The sequence below is a fragment of the Elgaria multicarinata genome, chromosome 3 (genome assembly GCF_023053635.1).
Source record: "Elgaria multicarinata webbii isolate HBS135686 ecotype San Diego chromosome 3, rElgMul1.1.pri, whole genome shotgun sequence".
NCBI classification, from domain to species: domain Eukaryota; kingdom Metazoa; phylum Chordata; class Lepidosauria; order Squamata; family Anguidae; genus Elgaria; species Elgaria multicarinata.
Window position 1 is genome coordinate 123806120 of NC_086173.1, and position 19613 is coordinate 123825732.

The 19613-nt window shown below is 42.1% G+C and overlaps 1 protein-coding gene across 1 annotated transcript; it reads left to right on the top strand.

Annotated features, from left to right (window-relative positions):
- Window positions 1–1571: 1571 nt before the first annotated feature.
- On the top strand, window positions 1572–18850 carry OXTR (oxytocin receptor). Its single transcript, XM_063123406.1, has 2 exons — window positions 1572–2778; window positions 18433–18850. Exons 1-2 carry the CDS (start codon window positions 1869–1871, stop codon window positions 18678–18680), a joined length of 1158 nt encoding a protein of 385 aa, XP_062979476.1. The 5' UTR covers window positions 1572–1868; the 3' UTR covers window positions 18681–18850.
- Window positions 18851–19613: the final 763 nt, after the last annotated feature.

The window sequence follows — 19613 nt, forward strand, 5'->3', positions numbered from 1 at the left end:
TGATAAAACAAGTTTCATGATCTCTGTGCAAGTCCAGAAAAGTGCCACTCAAAACATTCAGCCATTTGAGATGTCCACTGAAAAGCAGGCCTTTCCCCCACCTTACACAATATTCTATGTGTAAAGGACCTCATAAAAACACTCCCAGGCCTCTTGGCGTCCTTGAACATGTGAAGTATAGCTTCTATTTCTGTGAGAATATTAACTCAAAATAATTCGGAAGGGGCAGTTGCTTATCTTATCCTCTGATCTTCATTCACTGTTTCCACACAGTTGTCCAAACAGCTGCTTAGGCTGCTCCAAGGGGCTAGGCCTAGGACAATGGGGTTTTAAAATAGAAGGCCCAAGGTCGAGAACCCAAGGCTGGCCAATTTATTTTGGCACCTGAGGCAGAAAACCCCAGAAGCACCTCTCCTTGGGAGTAAAAATACCGTAATACTAAAAAGTAACAATTTGCTGACTAACATAACATGGCCGGAGACAGCCACCTCACTCGTCCTAATGATAGGGCCGGCCATTATGTCACATCACTTTTGTTTCCTTCACTTTTAAAAGCAGTTTGTCATGAAGGAATGGCATGGGGGAGAAGCAGGGTGCATTCTTGTTTGTTTGATAAAAACATGCCAAAACTCAATGCTGGGCATGTAGGACAAATGTTGCTGTTCTTTGGGTGCTGGACTATATCCTTTTCACACATCTTATGATACAGCTGTTTGTAAAACTAAAACTAAAGTGGAAAGCAGTGAGATCTCAATCCAGTCTCCTGATCTTTTTACTAGGAACGGGAGTGAAGGGACGGCCTGTTGTGCCACCTAATGGATAAAATAAACTCTGCCATACAGAGACAGTAGCGGTATATTTTCTCCATGAATGACTCTGAAGAGCTGACTGCAGCCTCCGCTCCTCCTACTCCCCCCTCCTTTCCCTCCTCTCTATCCTCCTGGATTCATTTCAGAGCAAACTTGTGGAGCAGCTAGATGTAACACAGGGGCAAAAAAACACCCTCCCAAAACCTTCACCTGGAATTCTTTGAAAAGATTCATACTTGGAGGTTACTCTTCAATCTTCTATTTCAAAAAGAGGAAAGCAGCCTTGAGCCAAGGAATTGGGATTCTTTTTAAAGAAAGAAATGAGTTAAAGGTAAGAAAAGGAATTTCTTTTCAACTGAGAAAGACATGTAGGAAAGGTGTTGGTGTGCATATATGTATCTGGTGTTTACGTTTAGTTTTGTTTTAGCCTTTGTCTATATGCATTGCTTGTTAATCTTTCTCTATTTATCTCTATTTATTTATACTTATATCTATCTGTTTATCTATGAAGAAGCTGGAATAAACACTGTAAGCTCAAAGGGACTCAGACAGTTAATAACCAACGTTCATTGTTGCTTTAAAGTAAAGTGGAACAACCCATTGAAATGACTGAAACGCTCCTGAGATTGAAAGAGTGCCCTGTGTGAGAGCTCAGTATGCTGAGGATGACAGGGTTCTCAATGTGGTATTGAATTCTGGTAAAACTCCTTGCCTTGTTTTTTCTTTCTTTCTTTCTTGCTGCGATTGCTGTAGGAGCCCAGGAGGAACGTGTGGGGTGATTTTGAAGGCATCAGCAATAAGGCTGCAGAGGAAAAAGAGAGCACTCTCAACTCTACAGCCGCTCCACGTGCAAATCCAAGTGAAGGATCCAAACCCAAAGGGAGCAAACAAGAAAGAAGGAGAGGCAAAAAAACCCAAATGGAAGTAAAGGGGCGTAAAGAAGAACGGAAAGGCCTGGTCCCAAGAAGGGGGAGGCTCTAAAGGGAACTGCAGTGGCCAGGAGGAAGCTCTCATCTCAGATCAAACTAGCTGAAGGCGCTGGATGGAAAGGAGCCTGCCATGGATCTTCTGTGCATATTGGGGAATGATCCGCAGGCTTACAACTGCTCCTTGAACACCACCACGGAGAACTGGACCAATGGAACCCTCCGCAGGACCAGGAATGAGAACATTGCCAAGGTGGAGGTAGCAGTCCTCTGCTTCATCTTCTTCCTCGCCCTGACGGGGAACCTGTGTGTGCTGTTGGCCATCTACACTACTCGTCACAAGCATTCCCGCATGTACTTCTTCATGAAGCACCTAAGCATTGCTGACCTGGTTGTGGCCATCTTCCAGGTCTTGCCTCAGCTCATTTGGGACATCACCTTCAGGTTTTATGGGCCAGATTACCTCTGCAGGCTGGTCAAATACTTTCAGGTGGTGGGCATGTTTGCTTCCACGTACATGCTCTTGTTGATGTCCCTGGATCGGTGCCTGGCTATCTGTCAACCCTTGAGGTCTTTACACAGGAGGTCTGACCGGCTGTCTGTCCTCCTCACTTGGATGGTATGCCTTCTGTTCAGCATCCCACAGCTCCAGATATTTTCCATGAAGGATGTGGATCATGGGGGCATTGATTGCTGGGCAACATTCATTGAGCCCTGGGGACCTAAAGCCTACATCACCTGGATAACCTTGACTATCTACATCATCCCCATGTTTGTGCTGAGTGTCTGCTATGGCCTCATCAGCTTCAAAATTTGGCAGAACGTGAGGCTGAAAACAATCCATGACACCAGCCTGAGTTTGACTTCCAGCAATTGCCATGGAGGAACACTCTCTAGGGTCAGCAGTATCAAACTCATTTCCAAAGCCAAGATCCGGACAGTCAAGATGACCTTCATCATTGTCTTAGCTTTCATTATGTGTTGGACTCCTTTTTTCATTGTACAGATGTGGATTGCATGGGACGAAAATGCTCCAAAGGAAGGTACAGTTTGCTCTCCTACTTTTCAAGCATCGTGCAATAATTGCAGGGAGTTAACACACAATAATTTCTATAAAATAAATTTCAGTTGAGCTTATTATCAGTATAATTGATCTGCAATGTAGCATCAAGTAAAGATTTAGCAGGTACTCTAGCTATTTCTTCTAATTAAAATGAAGCATTTTTAAGGTGGGGAGAGAACTAGAATGATAGGATAGGGAAAGGATGAGATGCGATACTTGAGCATTATTTATGTGACCTTGGAAAAGTTACCTTGTATTATCTCTGTCCTTAACTGTCCTGTCTGAAAATGGTTGTTGGATGCTTTGGAAATGGGGGAAGTAAGCAGAAATATGGTAGGAAGGGAAGTAAGGAGGTATAAGAAGAATGCAATATTATGGACTTAGCCACATCACTTCAGCAAAGTCAGTTTGGGTTAATGCTGAAATGAGCTCAAATGATAAGGAGATGTCATTGAGAAATTTCTGAATGTTAGGTCCACAGGAGTCTTGTGAATGGGTGTCCAGGTAGTCAGTGACTAAGATTGCTGGTAGGTCTTGAGCAAAGTATAAAAAAGCTTGTAAAAGCTTGTTTCCCATTTCCTCACAATGGGGATTTAACTAATCTTTTAGCAAATGGACCATATAAATAAGGTGTCACTTGTGGAGTGCCAGTGACCCTTCCACTTGGAGGAAGTGGACTCTAGTCCGTGAAAGCTTCTGTTGTAATAAATGCTAATCTTTCAAGTGCCACAAAACTTTCTGCTCTTGTTTGTTTGTCCGAAGACTGGAGGTTCAACTTGTCCCTCTGAAAACTAGTGCCAATGGCTAATGGACACATTATTAAAGGCTTTGGCTGATCTCATCCCTGTGATATCTGCTGTGCTCAGTTCACTATAAGGGCTATGAGGAGAGACAGTTTTTGTAGTATGAAGCAGTCTCCTTTATCTAAATGGGCTGAGGTCACCTTTCAGATCTCTTCTTAACCACAGAGCATTTATCCATCAACAGCCCCTCCCCCTTTCAACTGTGCAAAGAAGCTACTCAGGTCTGTCTGCTGATGCACATATGTTTATTCATCATTTGAAGACTGTGGCATCAAGTGGTGACTTAGATGTGTGAATGAACCATCCAAGAGGTTTTTCATATTGCCTCCCATTATCTCAAACACATACACACATATACCACATGGGTCTGGGGGGCTGCAAGTGTATTTTGCTGCAGAATCTGAAGGATCTGTCGTAAAATCAATGCGACTTAAGAACGAGGGCTTCAGAGTTATCTATGGCATAAAATCTGCTATCCCCAGGGCTCCGGCTATTGGGTGGTATAGAAATGTAATAAATAAATAAATAACAAGCAAACCCGAAAGACAAATGATATCAACATGTAGAAAATGTCTTTCTGACATGACTCTGGAAAATAATTAAATCTGCCTTACAAGTGAAATTTGGCAAGAATGCTGAAAGTAGATAAGAACTGGACACTAGTTAGCTTGCCTTCTCTGTATTGGGTACCATGAACAACAAAAGATACTTGCGGCACCTTAAAAACTAACACATGTATTATGGCATAATAATTTCATGGGGACAATGTTAGATGATGAAGTGGATAGTGCCCATGAATAATAAATGTATTAGTTTTTAAGGTGCCTCACATGCCTACCCCTCAGGAATGTGTGCCAGTTGAATTATTCGAAGGTTTAGTAACTGATGTCACTTTCCTAGCTGCAATTTTAAGAGGCACAAGCCAGGACCCCCGGAATACTCAGCTACTAAAATGCAACCTTGGTGTGATTTGCCCATTCAAAATCACCCTTCCCCAACTGGAAGACACTTATGTTCTCTTTCTGTGTTGGAACTTGTTGGAGCCAAGCTGCTGCAGTGGCTAGAACGTTGGGCATGGGGGAAAGAAATTCCTGTTTAGCCATGAAGCTCACTGAGCAGGGACACCTTTGTCGAGTGACTTTCTCTCCGTTTAACCTGGCTCAGTGCTGCTATGACCATAAAATCAGATATGCCTCTGACATCTATAGAGGAAGAGCGTGATACAAATGCAAAGAAAGAACGACCGATTCAGCCGCGCCCTCGGCTTTCTTTCCTGCTCTAGACTTCCATATATATACATATTTTGTTTGGTGTCCTGGGCTAGACCTTCATTAGTGCTTTTTATTGGTCATGAAGTGCACTATTGGGGCACATTACACTGTTAACTGATAACTGTTGGGGCATATTATTTATCCCATCTACTGTTTTTCTAGCATTATTTACTGCTTTTTATTCTGTATTATTCAAAATACAGATGTCATTGTGATTGCTACGATGTATAAACACACAAAAGGAATATAGCACCACCATGATGGGATTCTATCAATATGACATGAGGTATAGATCTGGCCCTACTGGCTTAAGCCAATGGCCACCCAGCCATAGGAAGCCCAGTAGCAGCAGCTGTTGCTCCAACCAAGCAACTGCATGAGGTGGGCTGAGTTTGCTGGGTGGGGTTGCCCTAATTGACAATGACAGCCCTTTCATTAGCAAACTCTGTTGCTGTGGTATGGCATACCATGGCCATTCAGACCTATGGCCCGACAGCTATAATTGCTACCTTAGTGCAAATTCTCAAGCATATAGCTAGTCCATATATGTCTTACACCAATTCAGACCATTGGTTCATCTAGCTCACTAGAGTCAACTTGTCTTGTTGGTCCAACTAGCCTTCCCAGCTTCCGCCCCATTTCCAGGCAGTGCTGAAAATCACTCCTGACTAAAATCCAAAATGGATTCACCCCTCCCCACCCCCGGCCACTGACATCAGAGCATAAGAACATAAGGAGAGCCATGCTGGCTCAGACCAATGGTCCATCTACTCTAGCATTCTGTTTACACAGTAGTCAACCAGCTATCAACGAGGAACCCACAAACAGGAGACTCCCGCCCATGTTGTCTGGTGTATATAGGCTTACTGTCTCTGATACTAGAGGTAACATATAACCATCAGGACTAGTAGCTATTGATAGCCTTCTCCTCCGGGAATTTATCCAACCCCCTTTTAAAGCCATTCAAATTGATGGCCGTCACCACATCTTCGTGAAGTGAATTCCTAAATTTAATTAGGTGTGGTGTGAAGAAATCCTTCCCTTTATCTGACCTGAATCTCCCACCAATCAGCTTCATGAGATGACACCAGGTTCTTGTATTATGAGAGAGGGAGAAAAATGTCTCCCTATCCACATTCTGCACCAGCCTCCACTGACTGATAAAGACTTCTGCCCGAAATCCTGGAGAGCTGTCAGTGCAGACAATACTGAACTATATGGACCAATGATCTGACTTAGGCCTTAGCTAGACCTAAGGTTTATCCCGGGGTCATCCCTGCCTGCTCCCGGGATATCCTGTGTGTCATTTACATGAACAGGGATGACCCCGGGACGATACCAGGATAAACCTTGGGTCTAGCTAAGGCCTGAGTATAAGGCAACCTTTATGCTATCGTATTTCTTCGATTGTAAGATGCCAACGATTGTAAGATGCACACTAATTTCAGTACCACCAACTGAAAAAAAAACCCTAAGTCACGCCTGCGATTCTAAGACGCACTCCATTTTTAGAGATGTTTATATGGGGAAAAAGTGTGTCTTAGAATCGAAGAAATAGGGTAACTTACCACATGTTTGATGAACACACATTTCATCAACTACAACCTACTAATTGCTTGAAACCTGCTAACTGCCTGTTTTCAGATGGTGAAATGCTTCAGGTTACTTGAAAATAGCAAGAAATATCTCCAATATCTAGACCTCTCCAAATTTTTTATCAAAAGTGCTAGGCTGTCTGAAATAACTATGTGCCTACATTGCTAAATTGACCAGAGAGACCTTTATCGTATTTACAAAGAATGTTGCAAAATTTGAAAACTATCACATGCCCTCTAACAAAAATAGATTTGACAATAGCGACTTTGCCTTGTCTGCAAAAGGTGATAGAAAATGAAAAGCACAGAGGACAGAAAACAGTAGGAGGAAAAGAAACATGAGATTGGGGAAGTGCAAAGAAGCTATCATATCTCTCAGCAGAGATAACAGCAGAATGAAAGGTGAGGAAGAAATTCAGTTTGGGAATAGGACTGATAAAAGGTATTAAGTGCTTCCTGGTATTATACGTCACAGCTTGAACAATGTGTTGTTTTGCTCTCAGCTCCTCAGGACACATTACCTCTGAAATGGGACTTTATTGGCCAAAAATTATAAGAGAGTTTCCAACCCAAATATTTCTTCGAAATGTTTGGCCTGCCAAGAGTTGACAAGGGTGGAAGGCAAGGAAAATGGATGGTTTTGAATGTGTGGCTGTACTTGAACTGGAAAAGGGGACATATTGAGGGCAAGGAACCCCTGATGATTGTCATCTTTAAGGAGAATGTTGGACCAAGATCCCTTTCAGAAGAGCTGTTCCCAAAACAAGTCTAAGAGCGTCATCATGTGCTTGCACAACGACATCCTAGATACTGAAATTGGCTCTGAGTTACAATCTGCTCCCTCAGTAGACTTGAAATTCAGGTTTACACATGTATTGACAACACTTTATTCACCACTGGATGGCTCACAGCTGTAGGTCAAGGCAAGAGTGTGCTCCCATGACTGTTCTATGAAAGATGCTAGTGTCCTAGCCTGGGAATAATCTGGTAACCACTGTTGTCTCTTAACAAAGTTTAGCAAAATCCTGAGGAACACGTGTGACCTAGGCCCTTTCTACACCTAAGGATTATCCCAGGAAAATGGAGGGATCGTCCCTGCCTGCTCCCAGGATCCCCTGTGTGTCATTTGGATGCACAGGGATGATCCCGAGACAATCCCGGGGGAAAAGGCAGGTGTAGAAATGGCCATAGAGGAAAGCCTAAAGGATGGATATGCAATTGGGAGACTTTATGCTTTGTGAATTGTCAATCCAGCTGTGATACAAGGGGAATAGTTATCAATGCTGCTCTCAGGGGCTTTTGAACTTCCATTAAACTTAATTGTGCTTTAAGCATTTCTGATGAGTGCTTCAGTTGACAACTGCTATCTATAAAGATATGTGAATAAAACTCACATTTGTGGTTCATCAACCTCAAAAATCATGAGTGGCCACATTGGTGCATTAGCATACCAACTCAAATTACCTGTGATTTGTCTGTGTTTCAAAGAATACTGAATTTAGCCATCCAGAAAATGTGTCCTGGAATTGGAGGATTATTTTCTACCACCTAAATATTGGACTTTGCTTTTAGAGGTGACATGCCTTGGCTGTAGCGCTAGATAATACAACCCAATTTGTATTTAATCTTTATCCAGAGAACCACCTAAAATTAGCTTTGCAAAATTGTTGTCTGGTGTTTGTTTGTTTTTTACTCTTCTGCTTTCTGCCTTACAAAAGGTCAGTGTGTTTTGGTTAACGCTGAAGGCAGATCTAAGTAACCTCTGACATTTATATTTTCAATCAGAAGTAGTAGAAGGAACAGTCATTGCCATTTCTTTGTACCAGTCACTTTGAGTGCAACTTGTAATCTATTTTTGCACCCATCTTGATCTAATAGTGCAATCCTATGCCTGTTTACTCAGAAGTCAGTCCTACTATGTTTGGTGAAACTACCCCCAGGTTTGTGTGAACAGAATTGCAGCCTAACCCTTGCAGTTAAAAGCTGCAAATGCTTGCGTCATGCCCAACTTTCCCCCTGCCTCTCACCCCCAAGAAGAGTTCAGGAAAACTCAATAACTTGCTCACGAATTTGTGATATTTTAGTTGTCCCTTAGCAAGCGAATACCCTATAGCTTTTGAATTTTTTTTCTTGTCCGAGGCCCTTTCTACACCTAAGGATTATCCCAGGCAAATGAAGGGATCGTCCCTGCCTGCTCCCGGGATCTCCTGTGTTAGGCTGACCATATGAAAAGGAGGACAGGGCTCCTGTATCTTTAACAGTTGTACTGAAAGGGAAATTTCAGCAGGTGTCATTTGTATATATGGGGAACCTGATGAAATTCCCTGTTCATCACAGCAGTTAAAGCTGCAGGTGCCCTGCCCTCTGGTCTCTCTAGTATAGCTCCTGCACCTTTAACTGTTGTGATGAAGAGGGAATTTCACCAGGTTCCCCATATATACAAATGACACCTGCTGAAATTTCCCTTTCAGTACAACTGTTAAAAATACAGGAGCCCTGTCCTCCTTTTCATATGGTTACCCCACCCTGTGTGTCATTTGGATGCACAGGGATGATCTTGGGACGATCCCGGGGAAAAAGGCAGGTGTAGAAACAGCCCAAGACAGCTCAGGAACTGTAGCCTAGCTTTCTGGTTTTTTTTTGGTTTGTGGTGTAGTGTGATATGATGTGGTGGCGGGAATTCTTTTTCAGTATATCAGTAAGAAAACCCAAAGGATCCAAATGACCTACATTGCGTGCAGGAATAGCTGAGGAAACATCATGGTGTTACTACCTCTTGCTAGTCCTTGTATGTATCTTTCTAACTGTTGGCTCTAATTAAAAGTTCACATTTCTATTTTTGGCAGGAGGAAGGATATTTCAGCAGTCACATTTCTGAGAATCTGGGGTTTTTTTTAACGTAGCCTTGTTTTTATTTGTTTTCTACTGGCCTTGTTTTGTTTTCTTTTGCAAAAAAAGTAAACGGATCCATAATAAATTACCTGTACTAAAGCCATGATGCAATAATATGAAAGAATGATTCAAGAAATTATTCCAGAGAGATGAAACAGTCAAGAAAAGAGATCCCTAAAAATGCAATCCTAACCATGGTGTAAGTCCCACATATAATGCAGAAAGTCCCGCAGACTTACAATGGAGTAAGCCCCATGACATATAGGCTGACATATTTACTTAACTGGAGGTAAGTCCTATTGAAAATGATGGAGCATACCTATGAGTAGATATGCATGGCATTTTAATTTTATTATTTATTATTGCATTTATATCCTGCCTTTTTTCCACCAAGGAACCCAAGGCAGCGTACATAATCCTCCTCCTCTCCATGTTATCCTCACCACAACAAATCTGTGAGGTAGGTTGGGCTGAGAGTCTGTGACTGTCCCAAAGTCACCCAGTGGGTTTCCATGGCTGAGTGGGGACTAGAACCCAGATCTCCCGACTCCCAGTCCAACACTTTAGCCACTATACCACACTGACATTTGAGTGCTCATGGAAGGGTACTATGCAACCAACTGGAAAGGTGCATATAAATTGCACATGCTAGCAACCCAGCAGGCAAAGCACTCTGATGACCAGCAGCATAGCTGAGCCAGATGTCTGGAATACAAAAACACATTTGAGAGAGCAGCCCACTGAAAAGTTTCCTAATGATCAAAATGTTTATCTTCTTTCACATGTGGAGCTGTAAAGAGCCTTTCTGGAAAGGGTTGTTGTGTTCCTATATGAATGAATGTGCGTCAGAAATGTTGAAACCTTTTCTCCTGCACTCTTCAAATATAAATTCTCTGCTTTAACATTTTTGTTAATGGAGTCTTGTTGGATTTGTTTTTGTCACCGTTTTGTTTTTTACTGTGACTAAGCTTTGTGAGCCAAAGGAAGCTGTAAGTAGACAGTAATATCTTTTTGACCCAACTACATAAATACATTTAGACATTAAAATCTATGGCTTGGATCCAAAGTTCCTGTAAGTGAACTCTGCTCAGGGAATGCTCCTTCCGGAGGAAGGGGAGTAGTTATTTCTGCTGCTTCCGACTTCCCCCTGTGGTTCCAGAAAAGCTGCTCCAGAGGATTGTGGGATGTTCTAGAACAGTGTGGGAGTTGGCGGGGAAGGCTGCCCCACCTCCCTTTATCTAGTAGGAATCTTTGGTGGATCTCAGTCCCATTCCCTTCTCGGAACAGAAAGAACCCTTCCTTTCATGGAAGGGAACCTTTGGATCCAACCCTATGTCTTAACATTGATTGCTTGATTTATGAGCGTTCCTATTAGCAGAAGTGCCAAATCTATTAGTTTCTATTATTAATGCCAATAAACGGGAAATTATCATCATAGTCATGGCAATCATGTTGCCCTTTTCATAATACTTAGCTTTCTTTACTAGTGGAAATTGTGAACAAGCCTGAGGTAAAAGTTCTACAAGCAGGAATCCAAGGGCAGTATCCAGCTGTGTCATTTCATTAGCGCAAATGACACTGCGCTGGTGAACACTAGGTTCCAAACTATGCACAAGACGAGAATTCAGCTAAAGTTATGTTCGTGCAAGTGTGGTTGTGCAAGCATTTGCACAGGCAGTTGTGCACACAACCCCATTGTACAACCAATTGCACAACTGCTTGCAGAACTGGTAATGCAATCATAATGGAAACTGCTTGCACAATGGGAAGATTCGGCAGAGCTCTGCTGCTGCTATTTGAGTTTGCAGAATGACACCATTAGATACTGCCTCAAGGAACACAACCACCAAGTGATTGTATGAGGGGGAAGATGGCCAAAATCATACTGTTATGCCACAATTCACTCAGGCTATTGGTTTAACTTAAGTGGTTATCCAGTTCAGTCTCACAACAAACTACGGGTTGGACCAATCAGTCGTATGAGCAGAGGTCTGCTTATGAAACAGGGCCTCTCTGACCAATCTCTCCATGTGTCCTCAGATCTGCTCCAGAGGGTTCCCCAATCCTCCAGAGCTGTTTGGATGATGTGGGGAAACTGCAGGGGGAGGGAAAATCCATTTAGCCAGCAGTTGGTTTTTCCCCTCCCTCCCCTGTCTGTTACTGTGATTTTAGATTGTAAGCCAAATTGATTGATTGATTGATTGATTGATTGCATTGCATTTTTATACCACCCAATAGCTGAAGCTCCCTGGCAAATGGCAGATTGTCTTCTTTTGTTTTATTCTGTACAGTGCCATGAACATTGATGGTGTTTTATAAATAAATAAATAAATAATAATAATAACAACAACAATAACAACAATAACAACAACAACGGTGGAATAACACCATGGGATATATCTCTTTGTGATCTGGGCTCTGTTTTCCTACCCTATGGATGCAGCATTTGGCACCAGATCACCACAAAATTCTGTGAGTTGACATGTATCCTAGCTTTCTACATCCAACTCCAGCTCTCTCACCAAAAGACCTCACTGGCTCTTTAGGATGGGTTGAAGGAAGTGACATTTGGCCAATAAAGGTCTTCCATTACGTGTCCAGCTTCTGAATTCCCTTTGGTCTTTTACCACCCACAAATTAGTGCACATTTTTGCTTTGTTTAGCAGCTTGGAAAGATATACCTATTGAATGGCAGGAATAGTCTTGTGTACTATTTAAAATGAGACCTAAATGGAATCTGAAATTGAAGAGAGACCACATTCTTAAATCCTTTCGAACTCCAAAGTGGAGATGAATTAATATTTTTCTTTTGCTGCAGGGCTTCTTCCCCCCCAGCAGAAACCCCACAAATTTAGACTTCTTGATGTCTTTTAAAGTACATTCTATTAATAAATGTTGGTATGTGTGGCAAGTTCATGGCCTTCCTTAAAACTTCAAAGGAAACAGCCAATTCTGCATTCATAGTCCCAGGTCTCTTTCATATATGAACTGCATCTATTGTAAGCTGCAAATGATGGATTACAACCAACCTATCACACCGCCCCCAAACACCTTAATAGATTTTCCTTCAGTCTTTTTGTTCTTGAGCTAATAATACATATGTGTACTATTAATCCAATTTGACAAAACATGTATGCAATGCCATTCACCTTAAAGAAATTTAAGAAGTGAAGAAATCCTCGGAATTAGCTCATGATGACAATTCCCCCAATCCAGTCCTCCAAATGTGTTCCTGTACAACAGGGCTCCCTTTTTCATGGTGATGGACTGACCAGCTCTGTGTGTAGATCCAGTTTGGTGTATTTAATATACCTGAAGTGAATGGGAAAGGTCTTGACTGTATGGCTACATTAGAGTTCTCTGCCACATCTAGTTTGTGCCACTTTTATTGGGATGAATTCAATTTTTGAAATTGTCCTTGAAGCTTGTATTAGGTCTTGGGGGTATATGATAATTTAGTGCAGGGGTGCGGAACCTCAGGCCCAGGTGCCAAATCCATCTCTCCTGGACTTCCGCAGATGGCCCTGCCCCCTGGTACCCAACCAGTGAGCATTTCATGGTTTCCCATCTATTGTGCAATTCCCCCCCCTCCATTCTAAAAGATTGAAATACCTCTCCTGAGGCTTAATGACTTGGAATAAGAGCTGTAAAGAACTCTTCAAGTACTTGAAAGGTTGTCACACAGAGGAGGGCCAGGATCTCTTTTCAAATCATCCTAGAGTGCAGGACACGAAATAATAGGCTCAAGTTACAGGAAGACAGATTCCAGCTGAACATCAGGAAAAACATCCTGACTGTTAGAGCAGTACGACAATGGAACCAATGACCTAGGGAGGTAGTGGGCTCTCCCACACTAGAGGCCTTCAAGAGGCAGCTGGACAATAATCTGTCAGGGATGCTTTAAGGTAGATTCCTGCATGGGGTTGGACTCGATGGCCTTATAGGCCCCTTCCAACTCTATTATTCTATGATATTCTTTTTTCTTTCTTTTTTGTATTTTTGCCTCCACCCCTTTTCCTTTCATCCCTGTCTACTCTGGAATGTGGCCCCTGAGAGCTTCTTTGGCCCTCCGGCTGAAAGATCATCCTTACTCCCAATTTAGAACAACAGTTTTGCTCTAAAACTCAGAAGGATAGCTGTGTTAATCTGCTGCAGGGAAAACAACAAAGAGTCTTGTGGCTCCTTAGAGAATAACATTTATATGGTATAAACATGCCAGACATGTGCTATCAAGATCCAGTGGAATGGCTGAGGATTTGCAGGCAAAAGTTATCCTATGGATTTTGCCCTCATTTTTCCCAAGTTCAGAATTCTGGATAGGGGCCTAACCTCTTCAAATTAGGAGGGACCCATATATAGATTCAGTTTTTTCTTGTGAATTTTTTTCAATGAGGGATGAAAATTAGAATTCAAATAAGTGATATTACATGACATGCCAGCCCTAAGCAGTAACTATTAGCATTTATTGTTAATAAATAGGGATTTATTTATTTACTGGTAATGGACATGTTTCATAGTAAAAAGTAGATTTCAGAAGAATTCCTCATGCCATTAGTACTTGGCAGGGGAAGAACAGGCAAACTTACCAAGAAAGCTTAACAGCTTAGTCTTAACTGTGGTTACTGAGAAAAGCAGAAATTATTTATTTCACAATTGGCATGTCTAGGGTATTTCATATGAAAAGTTTTCAGGGATTTTCCCGTTTATTCATGCTGGGAAAGTTATATTTGTTTGTATCTACTGAATTAATTTTTCTTTCCAAAATACCCAGTTGTGTCATGATACTTACATCAGTGTGTGTTTGTGTGTGTTTAAGATGAACGCAGCAGGCAATATACAGTAAATACAACCTATTACAATTACTATAAAACCCTGGTAAACTTTTTAAAGAGAGGTAACCGGATATGAATATGGCTCAGCCCCATAACATTGTATTTGTCAGGATATTGTGCTATTTTTCTTAGTTACATAATTTACTTATATTGAAAATGTTAGCTACTATTGCCAAGTCTGATAAAAATGCATGAGCAGTCTATACCCATTTCTAATGGGTCAAACACCAATGGGAATGAAAACTCATCCTCTTATAGGTCACTGTAACATTAATATCTCTATTCATCTCTCTATCTGTGTGAATTCCAGAGCCTTGACACTCTAAACCAGACTTCTTCAACCTACCCTCCAGATTTCCATAAGAACATAAAAAGAGCTGGATCAGACCAGGGTCAATCTAGTCCAACATTCTGTTCACACAATGGCCAACCAGCTGCCCACAGGAAGCCCAGAAGCAGGACATGAGTGCAACAGCACTCTCCCATCAATGTTCCCTTGCAACTGATGTACATTGGCTCTCTGCCTCTGATACTGAGGCAACATAGAGGCTAACAAGAGGCAGCATAGAGGTATTAGCTGGGATTAGTAGCCACTGATAGCCTTCTCCTCCAGGAATTTGTCTAACCCCCTTTTAAAGAATCCAGATTGGTGGCCACCACTACGTCTTGTAGTAGTGAATTCCATAGTTTGGCTATGTCCTATGTGTTGGACTACAACTTCCATTGCCTGTTCTGGATAGGGTTGCACTCCCTCTGAAAGATCAGGTTTGTAGTCTGGGGATACTCCTAGATCCGTCATTGCCACTGGAGGCTCAAGTGGCCATGGCGGCTTGGAGTGCCTTTTACCAGCTCTGGCTGGGTCATAAGCTACAGCTCCTCCTGGACAGGGATAGCTTGGACATGGTGGCACAGACATTAGAAACCTCAGGACTGGATTACTGCAATGCACTCTATATGGGCCTGCCCTTAAAGCTTCTCCAGAGGCTGGAGCAAGTGCAGAATGCAGCAGCTAGGATGTTGTTGGGAGCTGCCCCTTTTCAGCATGTAACTCCTCTGCTGAGGGAACTGCATTGGCTGCCTATTCTCTACCAGGCCAGATTTAAGATTCTAGTACTAGTGTACAAAGGCTGAAACAACTTGGGACCAGGATACCGAAGACGGCATTGGTGCACACCCCTACTAATTTCCCTCTTATCAACTTGCCTGATCATTGAGGTCATCTGAGGGCATGTTCCTGATGGTTCCACATGGACCTATTGTCCGATTGGAGTCCATCAAAAGAAGAGCCTTCAGTGTGATGGCCCCTTCCTATGGAATTCCCTGTCTTTGAAAGCCAGGCAGGTGCCAATGTTGTGAGGCTTCCAGCGCCTCCTGAAAACATTGTTTCAGGAAGCTTTCCTTGAGTGACTGCCCATGGTTTTACCAGAACTCGGGTTTCTATCAGAACTCGGGCTTCTTTTCAAAATTGTGATTTTTTTAATAGGGTGTTTTTACCACTCTTAAATCTTTGACATGAAGCGGTATATAAATATTGTAAATAAATAAATACTCCCCAGCCAGCATGGGACCAGGCTGAGGAAGCCTGCCATATATTGCGAAGAGCCACGGCTCTGTATGTTTCTTAATGGATGGGGTCACCAAGGACAGAAACTGGTGTTACCAAATGTCCTCATATGCATATGTGAAATCACATGCATATATGTGCACCCGATGAACTAGGAATATAGGGGCCTTTTGAAAATATAAAGTGCACGCACAGTACATTTTTCACTGTATTTAGACAAAGAGGGAAATTAGTAGGGGTGTGCACCAATGACAAGATTGAGTTTGGACCCTGATTCACAGCAATCTGAGCCTCTTTTTACACCTAAGGGTGTAGAGGGAGGGGGGCGATCCAGGACTTACCTGCTTTTGGGATCATCCCAGGGCGTCCAGACAGCAGTGTGATGTCCCTGAAGGGGAGAGGGGCATCGTGCCTGATGTATTTTTTTTAAAGGAGTGCAGCTGGAGCACACTTGCGCTCCAGTGAAAACTAAGGTAAAAAAAAGAAGCCCCGACCCCACTCCCCACCCCACCCCCGATGTTTCTGCATTCCTCCCAGCCCAGCTCCTTCCCTCTGCTGACCCCCACTACTCAAGGGGAGGAGGGAAGAAGCTGGGACAGTCACCCACACCTCCCGCAGTCCCAGGACAATTCCAAGACTATGGGAAGAATCTGGTTTGTCCAGGTTTCTTTTTATCCCTGGGAAAACCCATGCTTGTCCCCCACTACCCCAGGGAGTCCCTGTGCATCATTTGGACTCACAGGGACTTGGGTGGGCTGGTGTAGAACCTGCCTGAAAAACAAATCAATTTCCCTCAGACTGATTTGGAGGCTGCCCGATTCACCTTTGGGCCCAAATCCAAATCTTGCCTCCTACTGACTTTTTGTGCCACCTATTGACTATTTGTGCCTCATATTAACTATCATTAGAAATCATCATGAGGCAATAACATTTTGGGATGATGTCTGTAGGCATAGTAGCCACTTCTAAGGGGATGTGCCTGCCAAATCTAAGACAAATTGGTGAAGGTTTTTTTGTGCCTGGCGCCATTATTATTATTATTATTATTATTATTATTATTATTATTAGGAACTGCCAAAACATTTTATTGCTAGCCAAAGCTGAATGAAATGTGCAGGCACTGTTGCCTCTTCTGAGCTCTGGTAATGGTGAGTCAGCACCATGGGCACCCTCCAAGTTTCAATGGCAAGGGGTGGACTGCATAAGGTGCAGAATGGCAGAATTTCTTTCTTGTTGATATACGTATCTTTATTAAGTTTTCTTTTTCTGAGTATGAGTGGACATGCTTGGAAAATTAGACCTGATGGAAAACGCAAAATGGCTGGCAATTTTCAAGAGTTGCTAATGAACAGGAAAGTATCTTCTGCTTTTTCCATCCCCCCCCCCCCACATCTGGCATGCAGATAAAGTGATTCCAATAGGCCTTATTACGTTGAACATTAAATAATGGTAAGCACTCATCTTGTAATTGGTTTTTAACAATTTTATATATTTTCTGTAGCACAAACAAAGTAACAGGCCACAAATTCTATGGAACACTACAAACACAATTTTGGCCCCACAGTAAAAGTTTATTATAGTGTCTCTATAAAATGCAAGAAAAGTTTAACTCACTTTATTACTGAAGGTGTGTTGTTTGCAGTAGCCTGCTTGCTTAAGACTTCATAAAGGGGCTAGATTGACATTTTGGGAGTCCCTGATCTAACCTGAAGTTGCTTATATAATCCAAATGTTAATATTTGAAAAGAGTTGAGGCTTCTGTTAAGTGGAGCATCTGAAATGCATATCTAAAAATGACATAGTGTCCTGTTAATTTTCTCTCAGTATTAAGTAACAGTGGATGCCAAATATTTTCATGTTTGGAATCAGTAAACAAGCTGACAAATTTGGAAAACGTAATAAAAATTTGGAAGGGCCTTCAGCTAATATTGCTCCTTGACACTTGAACATGCATTTTTTTCAATCATCTCTCTAATGTTTTCCAAGCTCGTCATCACAAAACAAAGCATGGAGTTTAGCTCCTTTATTATTATTATTATTATTATTATTATTATTATTATTATTAATTTATATAGCACCATCAATGTACACAGAGTAAAACAGTAAATAGCAAGACTCTGCCGCATAGGCTTACAATCTAATAATATCATAGTAAAACAATAAGGAGGGGAAGATAATGCAAACAGGCACAGGGTAGGGTAAGCAGGCACAGGAACACTGCCACCCAAAGAAAACAAAACATTAATACTAATAATAGAATTGGGACCTCAAGGGACCAATCCTACCCATTTGGGGTAAAGCTATAATCATTAAGTGATGGACAAATTTCTGCCCCTTAAAAATATGTTTTTAAAAACTGCTACCTCAAACAGATGGACCTCATCCTACCAAATGCTACATAATCACCGTATTCTGGCCTCCTATCCATGAATTGGTTATATTTTGTGTCTTCCACTTCTATTGTTGCTAAAAGTGCAGTAAGACATGTGGTGTATGAAAGTGAAAAACAGGCATATCCAGTATCCTTATGTGTAAAACCAGGCATATTCTGTTTGTCTCTGACTTTCATTTTAATGGATGTGTGTATCGGGTTCTTTTTTCTGGCAAATCCTGCTATTTCTAAAATTCACAGACCTGCATGCTGTTTATTTCCTTCTTGTGCATTTCCCCTCTACAGATTGGGCGTTCATAATCACCATGCTCCTAGCAAGTCTGAACAGCTGTTGCAACCCCTGGATCTACATGCTTTTCACAGGCCATCTTTTCCATGACCTCTTGCACCGGTTCCTCTGCTGCTCTTCTCGGTATTTAAAATCTCGGCAAGGATGTGACCTGAGTGTCAGCAAGAAAAGCAACTCCTCCACCTTTGTCCTGAGTCTCAAAAGCTCTAGTCAGAGGAGCTTCACACAGCCATCAACTGCATGAAGAGGAAGAACCCAGCTCTACACGAACTGCACTGCAACAGGCCGGTTCGCATGATCACAGCAAGGGAAACAAGCCATGGTGGCTTATTCTCCCCACTGCACATGCCAGTTGCGTACCACCTGGATTTCCTTACTGGCTGCGTCATCCAAACCTGGGCGGCATAGCTTGCTTGCGGGGGGTGGTGGTGGTGGAGGTGATCAGCAACCCTCAAATAACCCAACAAGAAATAATCCATGGGTTATTTGAGGCTTGCTGTCCCCGCAATAAGGAATTCCACCCAGGTTTAGATGACATGGCAAGTTACGCAAGCAGGGGTAATTACGGAAATCTGTCCAGCATGTGTGGTGGAGTTAACAAGCTACCATGGTTTATTAACTGTGCCATGATTGTGTGAACTAAGCCAATGAGTTGAGTAGAGTGACTTGAGTGTGTACATATTGAAAAATGTAAGGTAGAGATATACTGGGGGTATTTGGATGTAAATACATATATACAGAATATAATATTTAAAATGTGTGTATGTATATGTATAGGGTAATTGTTATTTAATTGAGAAGCAGGATAATAGAAAGTTGAATACAATCTAAATAATAGTTCACATAACGGATCATTCAGTGCTTTAATGCTGTGTTTTTCAGACACATTATGGGTTCTACGAGTCTGTGAAGCCACAGGTGTTGCATGTGCCTCTATTTACAAAGAGCATGAACAAGAGGAGAAAAGCTTCTCCTATTTGAGGGATGGTAGAGAATGGATCAGAAGGAGATGGTGGAGTTTGTCGAGCCCCAAGTACACAGGCAGCAAAATGACAACTGTCAGTTTTTCCTGGACTGAATCATTTGGTGAGCTCAAATGTCTGAATATCCCACCACAAAATGAGTTTTCAGAATATAAATAGCTTCGGCTATGGGGCAGTATATAAATTTAATAAAT

Bases quoted from the DNA above. Each gene is read 5' to 3' on its own strand.
- OXTR (XM_063123406.1), top strand. From the start codon at position 1,869: ATGGATCTTCTGTGCATATTGGGGAATGATCCGCAGGCTTACAACTGC. The intron at 2,779-18,432 runs GTACAGTTTGCT...TCCCCTCTACAG, and splicing joins CGAAAATGCTCCAAAGGAAG to ATTGGGCGTTCATAATCACC.